Genomic DNA, 27,322 nt, shown 5'->3' on the forward strand with positions numbered 1-27,322 from the left:
TCTATTAAATGATAGTTTTATTGATATAGAAGTCTATTATTTTCTGTTGACCACTCATGAGAGTTACAAAATCACAATATTAAAAGATGCTTATCAGTTTTCACAATCAGTAATATGACAAAAAATAAAAGATAATTCCAAGTCAAAATGGAAGCATGATTAACCTAACAATATAAAATGGTGGCAGTGTTTAGTTGCTAAGTCATGTCCAACTCTTGTGACACCCTGAACTGCAGCCTGCCAGGCTACTCTGTCCATGGGATTTCCCAGGCAAGGATACTGGAATGGGTTGCCATTTCCTTCTCCAAAAATATAAAATAACTACATACAATTTAGGGGGTTAAGTAGAGTGATATGATAAATAGAAATGCATACATGTACATGTTTTCATTCACTTGGCCAGCCTAGGTATTTTGGTTGGTGCATTTAATCCATTTACATTTAAGGTAATTATCAATATATATGATCCTATTACTATTTTCTTAATTTATGGGGTTTACTTTTTGTAGGTCATTTCCTTCTCTGTGTTTCCTTCCTAGAGAAGTTCCTTTAGCATTGCTGATAAAGCTGGTTTGGTGGTGCCAAATTCTCTTAACTTTTGCTTATCTGTAAAGCCTTTGATTTCTCTGCCAAATCAGAATGAGAGTCTTGCTGGGTAAAGTATTCTTGGTTGTAGGTTCTTCCCTTTCATCACTTTAAGTATATCATGCTATTCCCTTATGGCTTGTAGAGTTTCTATTGAGAAATCAGCTCATAACCTTATGAGAGTTCCCTTGTATGTTATTTTATCATTTTCCCCATTTTTAATATTTTATCTCTGCCTTTAATTTTGGCAATTTGATTGCTATGTGTCTCAGTGTATTCTTCCTTGGGTTTATCCTGCCTGGGACACTCTGCATTTCCTGGAGTTGACTATTTCCTCTCCCGTGTTAGGGAACTTTTCAACAATTATTTCTTCAAATATTTTCTCAGGTCTTTTCTCCCTATCTTCTCCTCCTGGGATCCCTATAATGCAGATATTGATGTATTTAATGTTGTCCCAGAGGTCTCTTAGACTGTCTACAGTCTTTTTTCTTTCATTCCTTTTTCTATACTCTGTTTTGCAGCAGTGATTTCTACCATTCTGTGACCTGTCTTCCAGGTCACATATCCATTCTTCTGCCTCAGTTATTCTGCTACTCATTCCTTCCAGTGTATTTTTCATCTGCTTGTTTGTTCTTTGGTTCGTCTAGGTCTTTATAAACACTCCTTGCATCTTCTCTATTCTTTATCCAAGATCCTGGATCATCTTCACTATCATTATTCTGATTTTCTTTTCTGGAAGGATGCCTATCTTCACTTCGTTTAGTTGTTTTTCTGATGCTTTATCTTGTCCCTTCACCTGGGACATAATCTGCTGCCTTTTCATTTTGGTTAACTTTCTGTGATGTTATTTTTCTTCTGGTAAAAGGAAAATTGTTGTTCTTGCTTCTTCTGTCTGTCCTTTGATGGATGAGGCTAAGGGCCTTGTTTAGCTTCCTGATGGGAGGAAGTAGCAGTGGGAAAAATTGGGTCTTGCTCTGGTGGGTAGGGCCATGATCAGTAAAACTTCAATCTGATTGTCTGCTGATGGGTGGGGCTGTACTCCTTCCTTGTTAGTTGTTTTGCCTGAGGTGACCCAAGCCTGAGGTCTACATGCTTTATGGTAGGGTTAATGGTGACCTCTGAGAGAGCTCATGCCAAGGGGCACTTCCCAGAGCTGCTGCTGCCAGTGCCCCCATCCCCACAGTGAGCCACTACTGATGCATGCCTCCACAGGAGACTCTACAACACTAGAAGATAGGTCTGGTTTAGTCTCCTGTGGGTTCACTACTCCTTTCCCCTGGGACCTGGTGCACACAAGATTTTGTTTGTGCCCCCCAAAAGTGGAATCTCTGTTTCCCTTGGTCCTTTGAAAGGTCTGTAGTCAAATCCCACTGGCCTTCAAAGTCAAATTCTCTGGAGATTCCTAGTCCCTTTGCCAGATCTCTAGGCTGGGAAGCCTGAGGTGGGACTCAGAACCCTCACAACAGTGGGAGAGCTTTTTTGGTATTATTGTTCTGCAGTTTGTAGGTCACCTACTGAGCATGAAGGAATTTGATTTTATTATGATTGCACCCCCTCCTACCATCTCACTGCAGTTTCTCCTTTGTCTTTGGACAAGGGGTATCTCTTTTTGGTGGGTTCCAGCATCCTTCTGTCAATAGTTGTTCAAAAGTTGCAATTTTGGTGCTTTCACAGGAGAAGATGAGTGTACATCCTTCTATTCTGCCATCTTGAGTCAATCTCTAAGGCTGAATAATATTCTATTGTACAGGTATACCACATTTTCATTAGTCATACACCTGGGTTGTTTTCATATCTTAGCTATCATGAATAATGCTGCTGAAGTTAACATGGGAATGAAGGTATCTTCATTTGGGATCTTGACTTCAGTTCTTTGAATGTATACACAAAAATGAGATTGTTGGATCATATAGTGGTTCTATTTTTAATTTTTTAAGGAACCACCACTGTACTCTTTTCCATGGCTGCTGCATTGTTTTATGTCCCCACCAACCATTACAAGGGCTTGAATTTTTCCATATCTTTGTCAACAATTGTTATCTTTTGCATTTTTTAAATAACTGTTATCCTAATAGATATGAGATTGTATCTCACTGTCATTTTGATTTGAATTTCCTAGTAGTTAATGACTATGAGCATATTTTCATCTACCTGTTGGCCATTTGTATATCTTCTTTGGAGAAACATCTGTTCAAGTTCTTTGACAATTTTTAAATCAGGTTATTGGGGAATTTTTTGGTAATGAGTTGTAGGATTTCCTTATATATTTTGGAAATTAATCCCTTATTAGATATACAGTTTGAAAATATCTTCTCCCATTCTGTAGGGTACTTTTCACTTTATTTATGGTTTCCTTTGCTATGCAGAAGATTTTTATAATTCCTGTAGGAGTTTGATGTAGTCCCACTTGTCTATTTTTGCTTTTGTTGCTTGTGCTTTTGGTATCATAGCCAAGAAATCATCGCCTAGGCAAACGTCAAGAATATTTTCCCCTGTGTCTTTTTTCTAGGAGTTTTACAGTTTCAAGTCTCATGGTTAAGCCTTCAACCCATTTTGAGTTGATTTTTATGTATGATGTAAGGTAGGGATTCAATTTCATTTTTTTGGCATGGAGATATTCAATTTTCAAAAAATCACCTGTTGAAGGAACTACATTTTCCCCACTGTGTATTCATGACACCTTGTCAAACAACAGCTGACCATACATGCATGGCTATTTCTGGTGTATCTATTCTGTTCCATTGGCCTACAGATCTGTCTTTATGGGAGTACCATGATGTTTTAATTCCTATGGCTTTATAATATATTTTGAAATCAGGAAGTGACATCTTCAGCCTCATTCTTTCTCTCAAGATTGCTTTAGCAATTCTGTGTCGACAAAATTCAAAAACTTTTCATGGTAAAAATGCTCAAAAAATTAGAGATTATTTCAACATAATAAAGGCTTCATATGACAAGCCCACAGCTAATATCTTACTCAACTGTGAAAATGTTAAAGCTTTTTCTCCAAGATTAGAAATGAGACAAGAATGCCTGCTCTTGCCCCTTCTTTTCAACATAATGTTGAAAGTCCATGTCAGAGCAATTGGACAAGAAAAAGAAATAAAATCCATCTTTGTCACTTTCTATATGTCTAGTCAAGTCTTTAATCTCTCTAAGCCTGTAACCAATGTGGAGCCTACGAAGGTGGAGTAGAAGGACATGCGGAGAAGGCAATGGCACCCCACTCCAGTACTCTTGCCTGGAAAATCCCATGGACGGAGGAGCCTGGTGGGCTGCAGTCCATGGGGTCACTAAGAGTTGGATACGACTAAGTGACTTTACTTTCACTTTTCACTTTCATGCATTGGAGAAGAAAATGGCAACCCATTCCAGTACTCTTGCCTGGAGAATCCCAGGGACGGAGGAGCCTAGTGGGCTGCCATCTATGGGGTCCCACAGAGTCGGACACGACTGAAGCGAGTTAGCAGCAGCAGCAGCAGAACATGCGCTCATCTTCTCCTGTGAGAACTCCAAAATTAAAACTCACTGCTGAACATCCATCGACAGGAGAATGTTGGATCCCACCAAGAAAAAATAACCCATGTCCAAGGGCAAAGGAAAAGCCCCAGCAAGATGGAAGGAGGGGTGAAATCACATTGAAAATCAAACCTCATATGCGCTAGAGAAGCTCAGAGGGGAGGGCTCAAACAAAAGCTTGTGTGCACCAGGACCCAGAGATCCCACAGAGACTGAGCCAGAACTGTGTTTGAGTGTCTCCTGTGGAAGTACAAGTCACCAGTGGCTTGATGCAGTGGCAAGGGCTCTAGGTGTAGGACAACTGGTCACACACTCTGTGGCATAAGCCCTCTTGGAGGAGGTCACCATTAACTCCACCATATAGCCACCAAGCAGACGGCCCACAAACTGCAGAACAATTATACCAAAGAAATTCTCTCACTGTGAAGAAAATTATAAGACCCACAGCAGATTTCCTAACTTGGAGATCTGGCGAAGGGACTGAGAACCCCTAGGTAATTTGACTTTGGAGGTCAGTGGGATTTGATTACAGAACTTACACAGGAGTGGGGGAAAAGACTCTTGGAGGGCACAAAGAAAACTTTGTGCACACCAGGACCCAGGAGGAAGGAGCAGTGACCCTACAAGAGATTGAGCCAGACTTGCCTGTGAGTGTCCAGGAGTCTCTGGCATGGGACAGCAGGGGTCTGCTGCAGGGTTGGGGCACTGAGTGTGGCAGTGCATGCCCAGGACCTTTTGAAGGAGGTTGTCATTATCTTCATTACTTCCACCATAGTTTGGTCTCAGGTCAAACAACTGGAAGGGAACACAGCCCCACCCATCAACAGAAAATTGGAGTAAAGATTTACTGAGCATGGCCCTGCCCATCAGAACAAGACTTTTTCCCCTACAGTCAGTCTCTCCCAAAAGGAAGCTCTCCCAACAGGAACAAAATGGTCTCTGTTCATTTCCAAGGCGAGCCATTCAACATCACAGTAATCCAAGTCTATGCCCGTCAGTAATGATGATGGTTCTATGAAGACCTACAAAACATTCTAGAATTAACACCCCAAAAAGGTGTCTGTTTCACCATAAAGGACTGGAATGCAAAAGTAGTAAGTCAAGAGATACCCGGAGTAAAAGGCAAATTTGGCCTTGGAATAAAAAATGAAGCAGGGCAAAGCCTAACAGTTTTGCCAAGAGAACACACTGGTCATAGCAACCACCCTCTTCCAACAACACAAGAGAAGACTACACAAGGACCTCACCAGATGGTCAATACTGAAATCAGTTTGATTATATTCTTTGCAGCCAAACATGGAGAAGCTCTATACAGTCAGCAAAAACAAGACCAGGAGCTGACTGTGGCTCAGATCATGAACTCCTTATTGTAAAATTCAGACTTAACTTGAAGGAAGTAGGGAAAACACCTAAATCATTCAGATATGATGTAAATCAAATCCCTTATGATTATACAGTGAAAGTGACAAATAGATTCAAGGAATTATATCTAACAGAGTGCCTGAAGAACTATGGTTGGAGGGTGGTGACATTGTACAGGGGGCAGTGATCAAGACCATCCCCAAGAAAAAGAAATGCAAAAAGCAAAATGGTTGTCTGAGGAGGCCTTACAAATAGCTGAGAAAAGAAGAGAAGGTAAACGCAAAGGAGAAAAGGAAAGATATATCTATCTGAATGCGGAGTTCCAAAGAATAGCAAGGATATATAAGAAAGCCTTCGTAAGTGATCAATGCAAAGAAATAGAGGAAAACAATAGACTTGGAAAGACTAGAGATCTCTTCAAGAAAATTATAGATACAAAGGGAATATTTCATGCAAAGATGGGCACAATAAAGGACAAAAATGTTATGGACCTAACAGAAGTAGAAGATATTAAGAAGAGATGGCAAGAATACACAGAAGAACTATACAGAAAAGATCATGACCCAGATAACTGCGATGGTGTGATCACTCACCTAGAGCCAGACATCCTGGAATGCAAAGTCAAGTGGACCTTAGGAAGCATCACTACAAAAAAAAAGCTAGTGGAGGTGATGGAATTCCAGTTGAGCTATTTCAAGTCCTAAAAGGTGATGCTGGTAAAGTGCTGCACTTAATATGCCAGCAAATTTGGAAAACTCAGCAGTGGCCACAGGACTGGAAAAGGTCAGTTTTCATTCCAATCCCAAGAAAGGTAATGCCAAAGAATGTTCAAACTACTGCACAATTGCACCATCTCACAGGCAAGCAAAGTAATGCTCAAAATTCTCCAAGCTAGGCTTCAACAGTACGTGAACTGTGAACTTCCAGATGTTCAAGCTGGTTTTAGAAGAGGCAGAGGCATCAGAGGTCAAATTGCCAACATTCGTTGGATCATCAAAAAAGTAAGAGAATACCAAAAAACAAATGTTTTATTGATTACGCCAAAGCCTTTGACTGTGTAGATCACAAAAAAACTGTGGAAAATTCTTCAAGAGATGGGAATACCAGACCACCTTACCTGCCTCCTGAGAAATCTGTATGCAGGTCAAGAAGCAACAGTTGGAACCAGACATGGAACAACAGACTGGTTCCAAATTGGGAAAGGAGTGAGTCAAGGCTGTATATTGTCACCCTGCTTATTTAACTTATATGCAGAGTACATCATGTGAAATGTCAGACTGGGTGAAGCACAAGCTGGAATCAAGATTGTGGGGAGAAATACCAATAACCTATGCAGATGACACCACCCCTATGGCAGAAAGCGAAGAGGACCTAAAGAGTCTCCTGATGAAAGTTAAAGAGGAGAGTGAGAAAGCTGGCTTAAAACTCAGCATTCAAAAAACTAAGATCATGGCACCCAGTCCCACCACTTCATGGCAAATAGATGGGGAAACAATGGAAACAGAGATTTTATTTTTGGAGGCTCCAAAATCACTGCAGATGGTGACTGCAGCCATGAAATTAAAAGGTGCTTGCTCATTGAAAGAAAAGCTATGACCAACCTAGTCAACATATTAAAAAGTGGAAACATTACTTTGCTGACAAAGGTCCATCTAGTTGAAACTATGGTTTTTCCATGTAGTCATGCATAGATGTGAGAGTTGGACTATAAAGATGGCTGAGCACTGAAGAATTGATCCTTTTGAACTGTGGTGTTGGAGAAAACTCTTGAGAGTCCCTTGGACTGCAAGGAGATCCAACCAGTCCATCCTAAAGGAAATCAGTCCTGAATATTCTTTGGAAGGACTGATGCTGAAGCTGAAACTCCAATACTTTGGCCACTGATGTGAACAACTGACTCCTTGAAAAGACCCTGATCCTGGGAAAGATTGAAGGCAGGAGGAGAAAGGGACAACAGAGAATGAGATGGTTGGATGGCATCACCAACGTGATGCATGTGAATTTGAGCAAGCTCCGGGAGTTAGTGACAGACAGGGAAGCCTGGAGTTCTGCAGTCCATGGGGTCACAAAGAGTCAGACATGACTGAGCGACTGAACTGAACTGAACTGAACCCTGTGACTAATATCTGTAAATTATAACAATAATATTGTCACTTCAAGATTATTGTACAGGATTAGAGACCATAAAAACAAATTGCTTGGGTTCATATGAAATGACCAGTTAGAGCAAACTCTGAAGTTTAACTTCTTTTCATTCAAAGATTACCTATTGTTAGCTGTGTAGTCTTAGAAAACTTACTTCATCTATCTGTGCCTTGGTTTCCTCATCTGTAAAATGGGCATAATGATAAATTGTTCTGGGTAATACATGAATCTGGGTAAAGTATTCAGAACAGTTTCTGGCACATAGTAAGCACTATATGTGTTGCAATTATTGTAATTTTATATTTTGTGTTCAGCTGGAAATTAGGTAGGTAGGAAACCTGGACTTCATCTCCATCCTGTACTGGATGAACTTGTAGGAGTCACTTCCCTTCTCTTTAATTAATTTCCTTCTCTGTAAACAAGGGCATTGATAAGACCATCTATCAAGCTTAAACATTTTAAGATGATAACCTCCACTGCGAGCTTAAGAACTCGAGAAGGCCTCCTGGCTTGTAGACGGTTTTGAGCTGCTGCTTTCTCACCAGTCTGTCAAGGCTTCCTTATTGATTTACACCAAGAACCTTGCCTCTGCCTCAGCTTTTCTGTAGAGCAGTTGATCTGTTTACTCTTCACCAAGATGCATTCCTTTGTCAGCTGCATCAGAGCTGTCATATAAGCCAGCTTCATGGCAGGGAGAGAGAGGAAAATAGTGTTTTTATATTTATGTCTCACTATGTCTTCCTTCCTCTGGGATCCCTTCTGAAAAGGTTAAAACAGAATTCTGCAACTGCCGTGATGAGAAAAGACACTGATTGAAGAAGCAGAGCCTATGTTAGCAGTCGTGCCCGCCCAAGGAGGCGGGGCCTGGAGCCCTGTTGGGCCTGACTCATCCTCCACCCCAGGGTGGTTCTGCCCCTAAAGAGAGCAAACGTCTTGAACGTTACGGCAGCAGGTGGAAGAAGGGTAGTAACTAACAGAAGCATGATGGGAAACCTAAAAGAGGGCAGAGAAGAAGTGATAGTTCTGCTTCAGATTCAGTGACAAACCAAAATTTGCCTATATTCTTTTTTTAATTGGAGTATAATTGCTTTACAATGATGTGTTAGTTTCTGCTGTACAACAAAGCGAAATCAGCCATCATTTCAGTTCAGTCGCTCAGTCGTGTCCGACTCTGCGATCCCATGAATCACAGCACACCAGGCCTCCCTGTCCATCACCAACTCCCAGAGTTCACTCAGACTCAGGTCCATCGAGTCAGTGATGCCATCCAGCCATCTCATCCTCTGTCATCCCCTTCTCCTCCTGACCCCAATCCCTCCCAGCATCAGAGTCTTTTCCAATGCATCAACTCTTTGCATGAGGTGGCCAAAGTACTGGAGTTTCAGCTTTAGCGTCATTCCTTCCAAAGAAATCCCAGGGCTGATCTCCTTCAGAATGGACTGGTTGGATCTCCTTGCAGTCCAAGGGACTCTCAAGAGTCTTCTCCAACACCACAGTTCAAAAGCATCAATTCTTCAGTGCTCAGCCTTCTTCACAGTCCAACTCTCGCATCCATACACGACCACAGGAAAAACCATAGCCTTGACTAGATGGACCTTTGTTGGCAAAGTAATGTCTCCGCTTTTTAATATGCTATCTAGGTTGGTCATAACTTTCCTTCCAAGGAGTAAGCGTCTTTTAATTTCGTGGCTGAAGTCACCATCTGCAGTGATTTTGGAGCCCAAAAAAATAAAGTCTGACACTGTTTCCACTGTTTCCCCATCTATTTGCCATGAAGTGATGGGACTGGATGCCATGGTCTTAGCTTTCTGAATGTTGAGCTTTAAGCCAACTTTTTCACTCTCCTCTTTCACTTTCATCAAGGGGCTTTTTAGTTCCTCTTCACTTTCTGCCATGAGGGTGGTGTCATCTGCATATCTGAGGTTATGGATATTTCTCCCAGCAATCTTGATTCCAGCTTGTGTTTCTTCCAGTCCAGCGTTTCTCATGATGTACTCTGCATATAACTTAAATAAGCAGGGTGACAATATACAGCCTTGACGTACTCCTTTTCCTATTTGGAACCAGTCTGTTGTTCCATGTCCAGTTCTAACTTGCTTCCTGACCTGCATATAGGTTTGTCAAGAGGCAGGTCAGGTGGTCTGGTATTCCCATCTCTTTCAGAATTTTCCACAGTTTATTGTGATCCATACAGTCAAAGGCTTTGGCATAGTCAATAAAGCAGAAATAGATGTTTTTCTGGAACTCTCTTGCTTTTTCCATGATCCAGTGGATGTTGGCAATTTGATCTCTGGTTCCTCTGCCTTTTCTAAAACCAGCTTGAACATCAGGAATTTCATGGTTCACGTATTGCTGAAGTCTGGCTTGGAGAATTTTGAGCATTACTTTACTAGCGTGTGAGATGAGTGCAATTGTGTGGTAGTTTGAGCATTCTTTGGCATTGCCTTTCTTTGAGATTGGAATGAAAACTGACTTTTTCCAGTCCTGTGGCCACTGCTGAGTTTTCCAAATTGGCTGGCATATTGAGTGCAGCACTTTCACAGCATTATTTTTTAGGGTTTGAAATAGCTCAACTGGAATTCCATCACTTCCACTACCTGGAGAAGGGAATGGCAAACCACTTCAGTATTCTTGCCTTGAGAACCCCATGAACAGTATGAAATCAGCCATAAGTATACATATATCTCCACCCTCTTGCACCTCTGCCCTCCCTATCCCACCCATCTAGGTCATCACAGAACACAAAGCTGAGGGCTCTGTGCTATATATACAGCAGCTTCCCACTAGCTATCTATTTTACGCATGGTAGTATTTACATATGTCAATCCTACTCTCCTGCTTTTCCTATATTCTAGGGAAGAGTTAAAAAGAAACACAGTAAGACACAAGGGAGTGTAGAAAAGTCTGCTTTCTCTTCTCTTCCTCTTATTGATTTTGACCCCTTTGCATTTTTATCTGCTTCTCCCCAAAACAGAAGACTGAGTATCTGACCATCAGACTCAGGTATCCCAGGGCTGAGTTCACTACTGGGCAAAGTTAAGAGCCTAAAAAAAAAGAGCCCCAGGAACACACTTCTTTCTCTTTCTGTGTCCAAGCTGGACAAGCTTTCCTTTGCTTCTGGCTCCAGGTAATGACTGTGTGAGTGCCAGGGTCAGTGGGCAGGAACTGACAGAGAGAAAAACCCCTGTGGTGAGTAGCTGAAATCAGTGGACAAGTGTTTGACAGTGTGCTGTTCACAGTGTGCTTCCTGAATGATGTTACCCACTGGATGGATGTTGATAAATCCACTGTGATAGAAAATAAATGAGTAGGAATAAGTTTGAAAGAAAAGAAAGAAAGTGAAAGTCACTCAGTCATGTCCAACTCTTTGCAACCTCAAGGACTATACAGTCCATGGAATTCTCCAGGCCAGAATACTGGAGTGGATAGCCTTTCCCTTCTCCAGGAGATCTTCCCAACCCAGGTGTTGAATCCAGGTCTCCTGCACTGCATGCAGATTCTTTACAAGCTGAGCCACAAGGGAAGCCCAGGAACAAGTTTAGGGGGAGATTATGTTTTGTTTGGGGCAATATTTCATTTTAGGTCTGTGCAGTATCCCACAGTCAGAAAATAGATTTACACACCAAGTTTTCCAGGAAGGACTGACCAGCAGGTTCTTCATCCAAAAAAAAAAAAAAACAAACCAGGATGCCCCATGTACCCCAATATTCCAGGGAAAACCTCTGAGGTAAATGTCTCATTTATTCCCTTGATCTTATCTGAGGTCTGGGGTTCCTGATTGTAAATCCCTGGTTTAAGATGTAGAAGTGACATTTGAAGTGCTTGAGACCCTGGTCCAACCTCCTCACTAGAAAATATGGGACTCCCTCTTTATCTAAGAGCATGTGACCAAGCAGAGGGGTGGCTATTGATTTAATCTGCATTACTCTGCAAAGTGTTACTTGGGAGCCCAGAAAGTAGCATTAGCACTGTTAGGTGGAGCCCTCTTGTTGGAAGGTCGTGTCTTAACTGTGATGGATGCCTGCTTTTTAACCAATGTAACTCACCTCTCTGTTTTTCACCCATTTTTTGCTTGGGTACAATTAATGATCTCACTTTTTGGCTCTCTTGCCTTCAGAGAAAAAAAGAAAAAGAAAATGTGATTCATATAATCAAATCGTTGCTGCCACTGTGGAAGCTACAGGCATGAACTCAGGCACCTGGTCCCATTTGCAAACCACAGAGTCTCTGCTGTGGGGAAAGCATGAGAGTTGGAGTCAGGATACATACCTTCAAATCCCAGACTTTTCATTCACTATGTGGTACCTTTGGCAAGTCACTTATCTCCTTTTGGTCTTACTGGCCTTATCTGAAAAATGGGCAAATTATTAGTCACTGTTGCAGAACAGGGCTTCTAGGAGATCATGGCAAAAAATGCTAAGTAAAGCCAGTGGAAACCAAAGGCATACCTCATTCCACAGGCTGCAGTCCTAGACTTTTGACCCAGAAAGTTTTCGTTGCCTTCAGCTGCTGTGGACACGTTCTTAAGTTTAAAAAAAAATAAATTACTTCTTTTCTGTTGCAGTGCATAGTATGGGACTGGGACTCCAATGGCAAACATGACTTCATTGGAGAATTCACTTCAACCTTCAAGGAGATGAGAGGAGCAATGGAAGGCAAACAGGTACGTGGTGAGCCCCCTGTGGTATTTCTCCCAGACTCGCCTGTCACGATGCCTCGTTAGCACCCAGACAGAGCAGCTAGAGGTGAAATATTAGTGTATAATTAAATGAGGCCAGGAGGGAGCATGGAGGGATCCATAACCCAGGTTCTAGTGCCAACCCAGCCTACAGCAATTAGTGCAACTTTGGACAGGACCCTGCCCAGTGTGATACCATTCATCCACTGGCAAAGTGGAGAAGTCAAATAAGGATGGTTCAGATTTTCTTTAGCTGTGTAGCCCTGGACAAGTGACTTAGTCTCTCTGTGTCTCAGCTTTCTCACTTAAAAAAAAATTAAGGTGATAATGCTACCTACCTGTGAAGACTAAATGAGATAATTCATGATTCACACTTGGCAGGGTATCTGGCACTTACAAAACATGTACTTTATTATTATCTAGTAGCAGTACTCTTTCCAGCTCTACATTTCCATAACCTGATAGCATTAATTACACATTTAATGCTTTAGACAAATTGATTCCTTCAAGTTTGAATTTTGGGCACCAGATTTTCATTTAGTCTCACCATTTAATTCTTACACTCTTGATATCAAGACATAAATCTGAACACTACCACATACCACAGGGGCACATAGGGATTTCACTGCATCATGCAGAAGCCTGCCCCTTCTCTGTGTATCCTTCAGGCACCTGTACTTTGATAGATACATACATGCATCTATTATTTAGTTGCTGTCATCTGGACCCTGACCATGTAACTTCTGCTCTAACCTGTTCAGGGTTCACCTGCCCAACTTTAGCTGCAGAACCTGAATCTCTTTGCTTGAGAGCTTTTTCTGGTTGCTGAATCCTGCTCTGTACCTGCCAACAGCAGGCTGAATGTGTCGGGGAAGATGTACATATTTCAGACAGCTGCCCTCAAAAAATAGCTAGTGGTAAGCAGGATATAACACCCCATCTCTATTGCCCTTCAGGCGGCAGAACTCTGAGATGTGCTCTGAGCAGCTGCCCACAGCTGACCAGCAGGGAGTGGCTCTGACTGACAGTGGAGTCCCTGACTTGATCACACACCCCTTTTTGGCTGCTTCCCTCTCCCAGTCCCCCACTCTTCTACTGTTGTTTCCTAGAAATACCTACTAGATGAATTGTTGTTCTTGTTGTTGTTGTGCAGTTGCTAAGTCATGTGTGACTCTTTGTGACCCCATGGACTGCAGCACACCAGGCTCCTCTGTCTTCCACTGTCTCCTGGAGTTTGCTCAAATTCATGTCTATTGAGTTGGTGATGCTATCTAACCATCTTATATTCTGCCACCACTTTCTCCTTTTGTCTTCTTTCCCAGAATCTTCCCCAGCATCAAGTCTTTTCCAGTGAGTCAGATCTTCATATCAGGTGGCCAAAGTACTGAAGCTTCAGCTTCAGCACCAGTCTTTCCTATGAATATTCATGGTTGATTTCCTTCAGGATTGACTGGTTTGATCTCCTTGTGGTCCAAGGAACTCTAAGAGTCTTCTCCAGTACCACAAATCAAAAGCATCTATTCTTCGGGGCTCAACTCCTTCTTTATGCTCCAGCTCTCACATCCATTTATGACTACTGGATAAACCATAGTTTTGACTATATTGACCTTTGATGGCAAAGTGATGTTTCTCCTTTTTAATATACAGTCTAGGTTTCCTTACAAGGAGCAAGTGTCTTTTAATTTCATGGGTACAGTCACCATCCACAGTGATTTTGGAGACCAAAAAAATTAAATCTGTCACAGTCTCTACTTTCCCCCCCTTCTGTTTGCCATGAACTAATGAGACCAGATGCCATGATCTTCATTTTTTGAATGTTGAGTTCTAAACCAGCTTTTTCACTCTCCTGTTTCAGCTTCATCAAAAGGCTCTTTAGTTCTTCTTCACTTTTGGTCACTAGAGTGGTATCATATGCATATCTTAGGTTGTTGATATTTCTCCTGGCAATTTTGATTACAGCTTGTAATTCATCTAGCCCAGCATTTCACATGATGTACTCTGCATCTAAGTGAAATAAGCAGGGTGACAATATACAGCCCTGTCATACTCCCTTCCCAGTTTTGAACCGGTCCATTGTTCCATGTCCAGTTCGAACTGTGCTTCTTGACCCACACACAGGTTTCTCAGGAGACAGGTAAGGTGGTCTGGTTCTCCTATCTCTTTAAGAACTTCCATAGTTTGTTGTGATTCACACAGTCAAAGGCTTTAGCACAGTCAATGAAACAGAAGTAGCTGTTTTTCTGGAACTCCCTTGCTTTCCCCATGCTCCAATGAATGTTGTCAATTTGATCTCTGGTTTCTCTGCTTCTTCAAAACCCAGATTGTATATCTGGAAATTATCAGTTCACATACTGCTGAAGCCTAGCTTGAAGAATTTTGAGCATAACTTTGTTAGCATGTGAAATCAGCAAAATTTTTGGTAGTTTGAACATTCTTTGGCATTGCCCTTCTTTGGGATTGGAATGAAAACTGACCTTTTCTAGTCCTATAGCCACTGCTGAGTTTTTCCAAATTTGCTGGCATATTGAGTACAACACTTTACCAGCATCATCTTTTAGGATTTTAAATAGCTCAGCTACTTGAATTTAAATCTTTGATTCAGCATTAGCTTCTGGAAGAACTCAAACCAAGATATCTGCCATCCTTACTCTGGGACCACTAGACCCATAGACCAGAAAAGAGTGATAGCAAAGAAAGACCTTTTCTATAAGAGATAAGACTCTGTGCCTGGTCTGCTCAGAACTACTGCTCAGGGAAAATGTCCCAACTCATTGTTCAAGTCTCTCCTTTCAGATATAAGTCAAGATATAACCAGACTGGATGGACATAAATTAATATCCTTTAGGATCAGAGACTTAATCAGAATCAGATCATTTGTTGAATACCTTTCTTTGGCCTGAGAAGTCAAGCGCAGTTCTCCGCATAGCTTCCACAACCCACTCTATATACTGTTGTACACCCAGCATTGCAAGAAATTTGTCAGATAGAGGCCTTTACCCATGAGCAGGCTTCCTGAGTTTCAAGACTATAATTAAAACCAACAGTAAGCTATAAATAAAGTGACTCCCCAAATAACTAGGAACTTATCCAGAGATGTTGTTGGTTCTTTGAATGCACAAGACAAGGCCCCTTTGAGTTAATTAATTAATGACAGTTATCCACATCACCCTCTGGAATTTTAAAGAGTTTTTACCAAGTTTTGCCTTGTTCTCCTTTCCAAAGAGAAATAAACAAACCAATAAACATGGGAAACATTGCATCTTTAGAATGCTGGGAACATATTAAAAGTAAGATTATAGCATACATCACAACTGAAGCATACTGAAGTCTGATGCTTTAAAACAAACAAGAAAGAGTCTTTAAGTGCCTCTGAGGAAATGGATTGTATGTTCTTGTTCAGGTATTAGTCAAGTCGCTCAGTCGTGTCTGACTCTTTGCGACCCCATGGACTGTAGCCTACCAGGCTCCTCCGTTCATGGGATTTTCCAGGCAAGAGTACTGGAGTGGGTTGCCATTTCCTTCATTAAGATGTGTCCAAATCTCTGCAGCCCCAAATCATGCAGCATGGACTGCAGCATGCCAGGCTTCCCAGTCTTTCACTATCTCCCTGAGTTTGCTCAATTCATGTCCATTTAGTCAGTGATGCCATCAAACCATCTCATCTTCTGTCATTCCCTTTTCCTCCTGACCTCAATCTGTCCCAGTATCAGAGTGTTTTCCAATGAGTTAACTCTGCATCAGGTGGCTAAAGTACTGGAGATTTAGCTTCAGTATCAGTTCTTCAAATGAATATTCAGGGTTGATTTCCCTCAGGATTGACTGGTTTGATCTCTTGCTGCCCAAGGGACTCTCAGAAGTCTTTTCCAACACCACAATTTGAAAGCATCAATTCTTCAGCACTCAGCCCCTTCTCTATGGTCCAACTCTCACATCTACGTGACTCCTGGAAAAACCATAGCTTTGACTATGTGGACCCTGTTGGCAAAGTGATGTCTCTCCTTTTTTAATACGCTGTCTAGGTTTGAACTGTGGTGTTGGAGAAGACTCTTGAGAGTCCCTTGGACTGCAATGAGATGCAACCAGTCAATCTTAAAGGAAATCAGTTCTGAATATTCATTGGAAGGACTGATGCTGAAGCTGAATCGCCAATATTTTGGCCACCTGATGTGAAGAACTGACTCATTGGAAAGGACCCTGATGCTGGAAAAGATTGAAGACGAGAGGAGAAGGGGATGACAGAGGATGAGATAGTTGGATGGCATCATCGACTCAACGGACAGGAGTTTGAGTAGGCTCCAGGAGTTGGTAATGGACAGGGAAGCCTGGCGTGCTGCAGTCCATGGGGTTGCAAAGAGTCAGACATGACTGAGCAACTGAATTGAACTGAACTAGGTTTGTCATATCTTTTCTTCCAAGGAGCAAGCATCATTTAATTTCATGGCTATAGTCATGGTATGCACTGATTTTGGAGCCTAGGAAAAGGAAATCTGCCAAGGGTTCTACACTTTTCCCCTTCTATTAGCCATGAAGTGATGAATTAGTCTTTTCAATGTTGAGTTTTAAGCCAGCTTTTCACTCTCCTCTTTCACCCTCATCAAGAGGCCCTTTAATTCCTCTTTGCTTTCTGCCATTAGAGTGGTATCATCTGCATATCTGAGGTTGTTGATATTTCTCCTGGGAATCTTGATTCCAGCTTGTGCTTCATCTATCCCAGCATTTTTGCATAATGTACTCTGTATATAAGTTTAATAAGCAGGGTGACAATATACAGCCTTGACATACTCCTTTCCCAATCTGGACCCTAGTACATTGTTCCATGTCCAGTTTGAACTGTTACTTCTTGAACTTCTTGGCCTCCAGTTTCTCAGGAGGCAGGTAAAGGTGGTGTAGTATTTCCATTTCTTGAAGAATTTTCCACAGTTTGTTGTGATTCACACAAAAGCTTTCACCTAGTCAATGAAGCAGGAGTAGATTTTTTCTGTAATTCCCTTTTTCTGTGACCCAATGGATTTTGGCAATTTGATCTCTGGTTCCTTTGCCTTTTCTAAATCCAGCTTGTATATCTGAAAGTTCTCAGTTCATGTAGTGTTAAAGCCTAACTTGAAGGATTTTGAGCATTATCTTGAGGATGTGAGATGAGCGCAATTATACAGTAGTTGGCATATTCTTTGGCATTGCTTTCTTTAGGATTGGGATGAAAACTGAATTTTTCCAGCCCTGTGGCCATTGCTGAGTTTTCTAAATTTGCTTTCATAATGAGTACAGTACTTTAACAGCATCATTTTTTAGGATTTTAAATAACTCAACTGGAATTCCATCACCTCCACTAGCTTTGTTTGTAGTAATGCTTCCTAAGGCCTACTTGACTTCACACTACAGGATGCCTGGTCCAGGTGAGTTTCCACACTACCGTGGTTATCTAGGTCATTAAGGCCTTTTTTGTATAGTTCTTCTGTGTATTCTTGCCACCTCTTTTAATCTCTTCTGCTTTTGTTAGTTCCTTGCCATTTCTGTCCTCTATTGTGCCCCATCCTTGCAAGAAATGTTCCCTTGGTATCTCCAATTTGCTTGAAGAGATCACTAGTCTTTCCCATTCTATAATTTTCCTCTGTTTCTTTGCATTATTCACTTAAGAAGTTTTCTACTGTCTCCTTGCTATTCTCTAGAACTATGCATTCAGTTGGGTATATCTTTCTATTTCTCCTTTGCCTTTTGTTTCTCTTCTTTTCTCAGCTATTTATAAGACCTCCTCAGACAACCATTTTTCCTTCTTGGCATTTCTTTTTCTTTGAGATGGTTTTGGTCACCACCTCCTGTACAATGTTATGAAGTGCTGTCCATAGTTCTTCAGGCACTCTGTCTCCCATATCTAATCCCTTGAATCTATTTGTCTCCTCTACCAGAGTAAGACCCAGTTTTCCCCACAGTCAGTGTCTCCCATCAAGAAGCTTGCCTCTTATCCTCATCCATCAGAAGGCAGACAGAATAAGCAAGAACTACAATACCACTGCCTTTGGAATGAAAACAAAAATCACAGAAAGCTAACCAAAATGATCACATGGGTCACAGCCTTGTGTGACTCAACGAAGCTATGAGCCAGGCCATCCAGGGCCACCCAAGATGGACAGGTCATAGTGGAGAATTCTGGCAAAATGTGTTTCACTGGAGAAGGGAATGGCAAATCCCGTTAGTGTTTTTGCCTCGAGAAATCCATGAATAGTATGAAAAGGCAAAAATATATGACACCTGAAGATGAGCCCCCACCCCCACATTCCCACCCAGATCAGTAGGTATGCTATGAGGATGAGTGGAGAAATAGCTCCAGGAAGAATGAAAAGGCTGGGCCAAAGCAGAAACAACACTCAGTTGTGGATGTGTCACCACTAGGTCAAAGTAAAATCCAATGCAGTAAAGAATAATGCTGCATGCTAATGCTAAGTCACTTCAGTCGTGTCCAACTCTGTGCAACCCCATAGACGGCAGCCCATCAGGCTCCCGCATCCCTGGGATTCTCCAGGCAAGAACACTGGAGTGGGTTGCCATTTCCTTCTCCAATGCATGAAAGTGAAAAGTAAAACTGAAGTCGCTCAGTCATATCTGACTCTTAGCGACCCATGGACTGCAGCCCACCAGGCTCTTTTGTCCATGGGATTTGCCAGGCAAGAGTACTGGAGTGGGGTGCCATTGCCTTCTCCAATGCTGCATAGGCACCTGGAATGTTAGGTCCATGAATTGGATGTGGTCAAGCAGGAGATGGCAAGATTGAACACTGACATCTTAGAACTAAATGAACTAAAATGGATGGGAATGGGTGAGTTTAATTCACATGACCATTATATTGCCTACTGTGGGCAACAATCCTTTAGAAGAAATGGAGTATCCCTCACAGTCAATGTACTGTGTGCTTAGTTGCTCAGTCATGTCTGACTTTTTGTGACCCCATGGACTGCAGCCTGCCAGGCTCCTCTGTCCATGGGGATTCTCCAGGCAAGAATACGGGAGTGGGTGGTCATGACCTCCTCCAGGGGATCTTCCCAACCCAGGGATCAAACCTAGATCTCCAACATTGCAGGAGGATTCTTTACTATCTGAGCCACCAGGGAAGCCCAAGAATACTGGAGTGGGTAGCCTATCCCTTCTCCAGGTGATCTTCCCAACCCAGGAATCGAATCAGGGTCTCCTGCACCGCAGGCAGATTCTTTACCAACTGAACTACCATGGAAGCCCAATAAGAGAGTCTAAAATACAGTACTTGGGTGCAATCTCAAAAACAACAGAATGATCTTGGTTTTTTTTTCAAGCAAACCGTTCAACATCACAGTGATCCAAATCTATACCTCAACAACTGATGCTGAGCTGAAGTTGACAAGTGCTATGAAGACCTACAACACCTTCCAGAACTAACACTCAAAAAAGGTGTCCTTTTCATCATATACCCATGGCGGATTCATGTTGATGTACGGCAAAACCAATACAATATTGTAAAGTAATTAACCTCCAATTAAAATAAATAAATTTATTAAAAAAAAATAAGGGATTGGAATGCAAAAGTAGGAAGTCATGAGATACCCAGATTAACATGCAAATTTTGCCTTGGGGTACAAAATAAAGCAGGGCAAAGGCTAACAGAGTTTTTGTCAAGAGAACAGGCTGATCATAGCATATACACTTTGCCAACAACACTAGATGTGACTCTACAAATGGACATCATCAGATGGTCAATATCAAATTCAGATTGACTATGTTCTTTGCAGCCAAAGGTGGAGAATCTCTATACAGTCAGTGAAAACAAGATCTTGGCACTAAATGTGGCTCAGACCATAAACTACTTATTGCAAAATTCAGGCTTAAATTGAAGAAAGTAGGGGAAACCACTAGGCCGTTCAGATATGACCCAAATCAAATCCCTTATGATTTTACAATGGAGGTGACAAATAGATTCAAGGGATTAGATCTGGTAGACAGAGTGCCTGAAGAACTATGGACAGAAGTTCATAACTGTACAGAAGTCAGTGACCAAAACCATCCCCAAGAAAAAGAAATGCAAAAAGGCAAAGTGGTTGTATGAGGAGGCTTTACAAATACCTGAGGAAAGAAGAAAAGCAAAAAGCAAGGGAGAGAGGGATAGATATACCAAACTGAATTCAGAGTTGCAGAGAATAGCAAGGAGAGATAAGAAGGCCTTCTTAAATGAATAAGAACAAAAATAGGGGGAGACAATAGAATGGGAAAGACTAAAAATCTCTTCAAGAAAATTGGACATATCAAGGGAAATTTTCATGCAGGGGTGGGTATAATAAAGGACAGAAACAGCAAGGACCAAAAGAAGCAGGAGAGATTAAGAAGAGATGGCAAGAATAAAAAGAAGAACTGTACAATTAAGATCTTAATGACCCAGGAAACCATGATGGTGTGCTCCCTCTTTCTGAGCTGGACATCCTAGAGTATGAAGTCCAGAATACATTACTACAAACAAAGCTACTGGAGGTGATGAAATTCCATCTGAGCTATTTAAAATCCTAAAAGATGATGCTGTTAAGGTGCTGCACTCAATATATCAGCAAATTTGGAAAACTCAGCAGTGGCCACCCAGCTGGTAAAGAATATGCCTGCGATGCAGGAGACCCCAGTTTGATTCCTGGGTCAGAAAATTCCCCTGGAGAAGGGATAGGCTACCCACTCCAGTATTCTCAGGCTTCCCTTGTGGCTCAGCTGGTAAAGAATCCACCTGCAATGTGGGAGACCTGGGTTTGATCCCTGGGTTGGAAAATCCCCTGGAAGAGGGCATGGCAACCCATTCCAGTATTCTTGCCTGGAGAATCCCCATGGACGAAGGAGCCTGGCAGGCTACTGAGCATGGGGTGGTCAAGAGTAGACACGACTGAGGGACTAAGCACAGCAACACAGCACAGCAGTGGTCACAGGACTGGAAAAGGTCAGTTTTCATTCCAATCCCAAAGGGCAATGCCAAAGAATGTTCAAACTACTGTACAACTGCATTCGTTTCACATGCTAACGAGGTTATGCTCAAAATCCTTCAAGCTAGGCTTCAGAAGTATGTGAACCAAGGTCTTCCAGATGTACGATTTGGGTTTCCAAGAGACAGAGGTACTAGAGATCAATCAAATTGAGAACATTCATTAGATCATAGGGAAAGCAAAGGTGTTCCAGAAAAATACCTACTTCTGCTTCATTGACTACACTAAATCCTTTGACTATGTGAATCACAACAAAATGTGGTAAATTCTTAAAGAGATGGGAGTACCAGACCACCTTACCTGTCTCCTGAGAAACCTGTGTGTGGGTCAAGAAGCAACAGTTTTAACTGGCCATGGAACAATTGACTGGTTCAAAAATGAGAATGGAGTACTTCAAGGCTGTGTATTGTTACCCTACTTCTTTCACTTATTAATATATGCAGAGTACATTATGTGAAATGCTGGACTAGATGAATCACAAGCTGTAATCAAGATTGCCGAAATATCAACAACCTCAGTATGCAGATGATACCATTCTAGTGGCAGAAAGTGAAGAGGAATTAAAGAGCCTCTTGATGAAGGTGAAAGAGGAGGATGAAAAAGCTGGCTTGAAATGCAACATTTCAAAAACTAATATCATGGTATATAGTCCCATCACTTCATGGCAAATACAAGGGGGGGAAGTGGAAGCAGTGACAGATTTTCTTTCCTTGGGTTCCAAAATCACTGTGGAGGTTATTGCCGCCATGGAATTAAAAGACCCTTGCTCCTTGTAAGGAAAGCTGTGACAAACCTAGACAGCATATTAAAAGGCAGAGGTATCACTTTGCTGACAAAGGTCAATATAGGTAATGCTTTGGTTTTTCCAGTAGTCATGTGTGGATGTGAGACTTGGACAGTAAAGAAGTGTCTGAGTCCAGAAGAATTGATAGTTTGGAATTTTGGTGCTGAGAAGACCCTTGAGAGTTTCTTGCACTACAAAGAGATCAAACCAGTCAATCCTGAAAAAGGAAATCAACCCTGAATATTCACTGGAAAGACTGATGCTGAAGCTGAAGCTCCAATACTTTGGCCACCTGATGCAAAGAGCAGACTCATTGGAAAATACTCTGATGCTGGGAAACATTGAAGGCAAAAGAGAAAGGGTGGCAGAGGATGAGGCGGTTAGAAAGCATCACCAACTCAATGGACATGAGTCTATGCAAACTCCAGGACATAGTGGAGGACAGAGGAGCCCAGGGTGCTACAGTCCATGGAGTTGTAAAGTGTCAAACATGACTTAATGACTGAACAACAACAAAACAAAAACTGTAATTATACATTGTGACAAATGCTATTAAAAAACTGAGCCATTTTAGTTATAAAGGTGTAATGTAAAAGAGATCACCTGAAAAAAAATGAAATTTAACATGAGGGCCCTTAAAAATGAAATGTCAACCATGTAAAAAGCAAAGAAACAGCATTTCAGGTAGAGGGAACTTTGCAAATTCCTGAGTCAGAAAAGAGTTTGGTGTGTTTAAGGATCTGTAAAGAGACCAGTTTATCTGTAGCAGAGAGGGTGAGCGAGCCATGCATGGACATGCATGATCAAGGACAGAGGCAGAGGCCAGGAAAAGAAGGTTCTGATAGCTTGGAGAAAAGAGTTTATATTTTCCAATAAATGTGTTAAGAGCGCACTGAAGACTCTCCAATTTAGTAGCCACTACCTATATATACCTATTTCAGTTTTAATAAGTTTTAAGTTAAATTCAATTAAATTTCAGTTCTCTCTCTCTCACTTACACACACACATACACACACATATCAAGTGCTCATGTGGCCAGTGTCTTTCACATTGGTTGGTACAGATGTGGAATCTTCTCATTATTGTAGAAAGTTTTATTGGGCAATGCTATGAGGAGTCTAGGCTGGAGAATGATAAGATTGGAGAATGACATTAATTTTTTTCAAGATTACTCTGGCTACTGTATAGAGAATCAACTGTACAGAGACAAGAGAGTGAGGTAGGGAGATTTTTCAGGAAGCCATAGCTATAGGCAGGACAAGAAGTCAGCAATCTGGGCTGAGTTCCTCTGGGAAACTCCTCTCTGCTCCAAACAATGCCAAGAGGACTCACTCCTGCATTTGTGCTTCTGCGGCTGGAGTAGCTGAGATGTTTCTCAATGTGCTCTTTCATCCTCTAGGACACCAGCCTAGGCTAATTTCACATGGTGGTGAAAACATCCAATCAGCAAGAGCAGCGCAAGCCCCAGTGCACAGGCACTTGTGAAACCTCTGCTCATATCACTTTTGTTAATGTCCCATAGGTCAAAACAAGTCACCTGACGAAGTTCAGAGTCATCATGCACTGGGAAGAATGGGTCATTGTGGACAGTGCTGTATCAGCCTATCCACTAACATCTGCCTCAGAAATTTCTTTGTTTTCAGATACTTCCAGTTGTCAGGGGGTGAAAATTTGTCTTCTGAGTGGAAATCCAAGGATGACTCCTCTAGAACAGTGGGCAGGAGCAATTCGGTGACTCTTGAATGTTTGACTTTGTCAGCGGTCAAAATGCAGTTAGCTTTGTCCCATGAAGTCTTGTGTAGAAAGGTTGAGCTCTGTTCACGCATTAACTCCCATCTGCCTCCTCAGTTCTGATTCTGTCCCTCACAGAAGCCCCTCTGGAGACAGTGCCACCATTGTGACATGTATCAATCCGTCATTTTAGTCCTCTGTGAAGTTAAGCAAACTCATTATCCCCATCAGCTTCCTATAACCAGTATTCAACGTTCCTCAGTTTTCCTGCCTCTTAAGTCAATTCCCAGACACTAACACTCAGCATTCGGGTTACTCAGCTATGTGTCCAAGATCTGTCCTTCTCTCTGCTTTTTGATTTGACCCCATTCATAGAAAGCATTTATAAGTGTCAGGTACTATTCTAAATGCATTATAGGGGTTACTCATTCAATCCTCATGGTAACCCTATGAGATAGCTATAATTATGGGCTTCATTTTACAGAGGCAATATGCAAGGCGTGAGGGAATCGAGTCATTTGTCAAAGGTCACACAGCTGGAAAGTGAGGAGCTGGGATTCAAACCAGGCAGATGATGTCAGAGTCTTCCTCTCACCACTTCTCCTTCCTTCCCCTCCAGACGCAAAGAGATCAGCTATAGACCAGGTGTCAGTCCTCAGGACTGCCTGCAGTGGCACCCAGGGGCCTCCTCATGAATGACTCCACTTCTTCCTGAGCTGGCAATCATAGTATAACCTTTCTTATTGCAGGTGCAGTGGGAGTGTATCAACCCCAAGTACAAAGCCAAGAAGAAGAATTATAAGAACTCGGGCATTGTGATTTTGAATCAGTGCAAGGTATAAGCATAGCCCCTGTCTTCCAGGAGTATGAAACTAAGGCCGTCTGGGAGGAAGGCCCAGGTGGTCTGCACAGAAAGAGTGTCAAGAAGATATGATCTTTTTAAAATAAAAAAATCAGAAAGTCAAGGTATTAGTGGACATACATTATAAGTTTGGGTGGTTTTGGAGCTGTGGTAGGCCAATGCCTCCATCACCTCAACAAAGACAGTCCTGCCCAAAGATAACAGAGTCCTGGTCACAAGTCAGGGCCTTCTCTTCCCAGGACATCACCAGAGGGAGGTCCCCAGATGGGGATAACCAACATTTCTAAAGCTCCTGAGTGAGTGAGTGAAAGTCGTTGAGTTGAGTCCAATTCTTCGCGACCCCATGGACTGTACAGTCCATGGAATTCTCCAGGCCTGAATACTGGAGTGGGTAGCCATTCCCTTCTTCAGAGGATCTTCCCAACCCAGGAATCGAACCCAGGTCTCCTGCATTGCAGGCAAGTTCTTCACCAGCTGAGCCACCAGGAAAGCCCAAGGATACTGGAGTGGGTAGTCTATCCCTTCTTCAGGGAATCTTCCTGACCCAGGAATCGAAACAGGGTCTCCTGCATTACAGGCAGATTCTTTACCAGCTGGGCTAAATGGAAGCCCCAACTTCCATGTAATAAGTACTAAGTTTTTAATAAAAAAGATTTTAAATAGAATAGTTAATATTACCAGAACTGTACCAAGACAATGTAATACCACAAAAAGTTATGGAAAATAGCAATAATCTGCCAATAACAGGATTATTTCTATTACATTCTAAATTCAAATTTTAATCTTCATTTATGCATATTTCACAAAAGAAAACACTAATATTAAGTTTTAGAGTAAATTTTTACTCTTATTTTTTTGTACTTTTATTCCATACATTAAAGTATTGCCATTTCAAAGTAACATCTACAGCTTCCCAGAAGAACTAGTTTTAATACTGGCAGTCTACCTGTTCAATACACACCTATATAAATCTTTTCTTGTCAGAGATCTCAATATTAAGTACTCTACACCAGGCTTTTTTGTTCTGTGAACTCTGTTTCACTAAAACTTTCGTTCTCCATTTCCCCTTCCGTAACCACAGTCATACTCAGACTTAAAGATTTATCTTTCTTACGTATATTCTGCATGCCACCTCTGTCTCTGGAAGACACTTTCCTTCCTGCTGACACTTTCTAAAGTGTCATTTTTAGGCACTTTCTAAAGCACCTACTCTGTGCTTATCACACAAAGTGATCATCACTAGTACTTACCACTCAGTGTTTTGTATGTGGCACCTCCTCCATGCTGAAGAGATACCATGAAAACAAGACATGGGGGATGAGTAAAGCACCTAAAAATTTCTCCCAGAGGGGCTCTAACTCCACAGAAAATCTCTGGGAATAATTTTGCCACTGGTTGAGTACTTACTTTGGTAAAAAATAACTATAATATGTTCTGTTATTCTTACCACAACTCTGAGATTTCTACTTTCAGATGTGATTGTAACTAGTTCATTGTCACACACATGGTAAGAGCTGAGATTGTCATCTCTGTCTGTCTGACTCCATGATGTGAGACTTCCATGCCATCCAGTTTCTCTCTAAATATATCGGGTTCCTCTTCTCAGAGTTGGCATTCCTGGCTTCCAGGGGCTGTGGGAGCCCATTCTCATATAACGGAAGAGTTGGGGGGAAGACTGATGGGTCTGGCTTAGGTCACAGGCCTATCTCATGAACTAATTACTGGAACTAGACGATAACAATGCTTACCCCATCTGGGGTCATTGTTTTGATAATGTTTGCCGTGTTTTATGATGCTTTGATATCTTGGGGCCTTGCATACTGGAAGGAACTGCCTGTCTTAGGTTTAGCTAATTACTCAAGATAGCAATTAGCATGCCTATGAGCCCATCTTTGATATGCAGATGGAGCAATCCAGAGCCTGTATCCCTAGCCACCCCCTTTCCTGAGCTCTCACACACCAAGCCAATATTCCCCCTGCAAGCCCAATATCCCCCCAGAGCCAGCTTCAGACAATTAGAGACCATCCCTATTTCCCAGAGCATCCAGAATCACTCATTATTCAGTCCTAAACCTGATTAACTGCTTACCTTGCCTCACTCATTCCTCCCCACAAAAACCACCATAGTGACTTTTGTCTGTGCTTTCCCTGTATGCCTCCTGCCTCCTGACTAACCCAGTGCTACCCCACATGGCCCCCTTGTGTGGCAGGACATGCCTTCAGTCCTTTGGGGAGCTGTGAATAATAAACTCTTCTTTCAAAGGCAGTTGTCTCTGGAAAGGCAGTTGTCTCTGGTCATCTTACTTACCTACCTATACAGACCAAATCCTGGTGCATTCAAAACAGTCCTGTGCCCCTAGAAGCAGGAGAAAAGAAGATCCAGATGAGTCAGTTCAACCGTCCATCTCTGTAAGGTGACTGTGCATATAACTGTTTCGATCTAAGAGTCTGGTACTCAGAGGACATGGTATTGATAGGGATATAGTAGTAGGTCCACCCACTCCAGTACTCTTTGGCTTCCATGGTGGCTCAGACAGTAAAGAACCTGCCTGCACTGGGGGAGATCTCCCCTGGAGGAGGGCATGGCAACCCACTCCATTATTCTTCCCTGGAGAATCCCCACGGACAGAGGAGCCTGGTGGGCTACAGTCCATGCGGTCACAAAGAGTCAGACATGG

At 42.0% G+C, this 27,322-nt stretch overlaps 1 protein-coding gene across 1 annotated transcript in view; it reads left to right on the top strand.

Annotated features, from left to right (window-relative positions):
- Positions 1–27,322, top strand: part of CPNE4 (copine 4) — a 690,441-nt gene that overhangs the window by 624,665 nt on the left and 38,454 nt on the right. Inside the window, exons 8-9 of the mRNA XM_070386976.1 lie at positions 12,176–12,274; positions 24,532–24,618. Of these exons, the coding sequence (XP_070243077.1) occupies positions 12,176–12,274; positions 24,532–24,618 (186 nt within the window). The remainder of the gene's footprint in view (positions 1–12,175; positions 12,275–24,531; positions 24,619–27,322) is intronic.

Source organism: Bos mutus, chromosome 1 (assembly GCF_027580195.1).
Source record: "Bos mutus isolate GX-2022 chromosome 1, NWIPB_WYAK_1.1, whole genome shotgun sequence".
NCBI lineage: Eukaryota > Metazoa > Chordata > Mammalia > Artiodactyla > Bovidae > Bos > Bos mutus.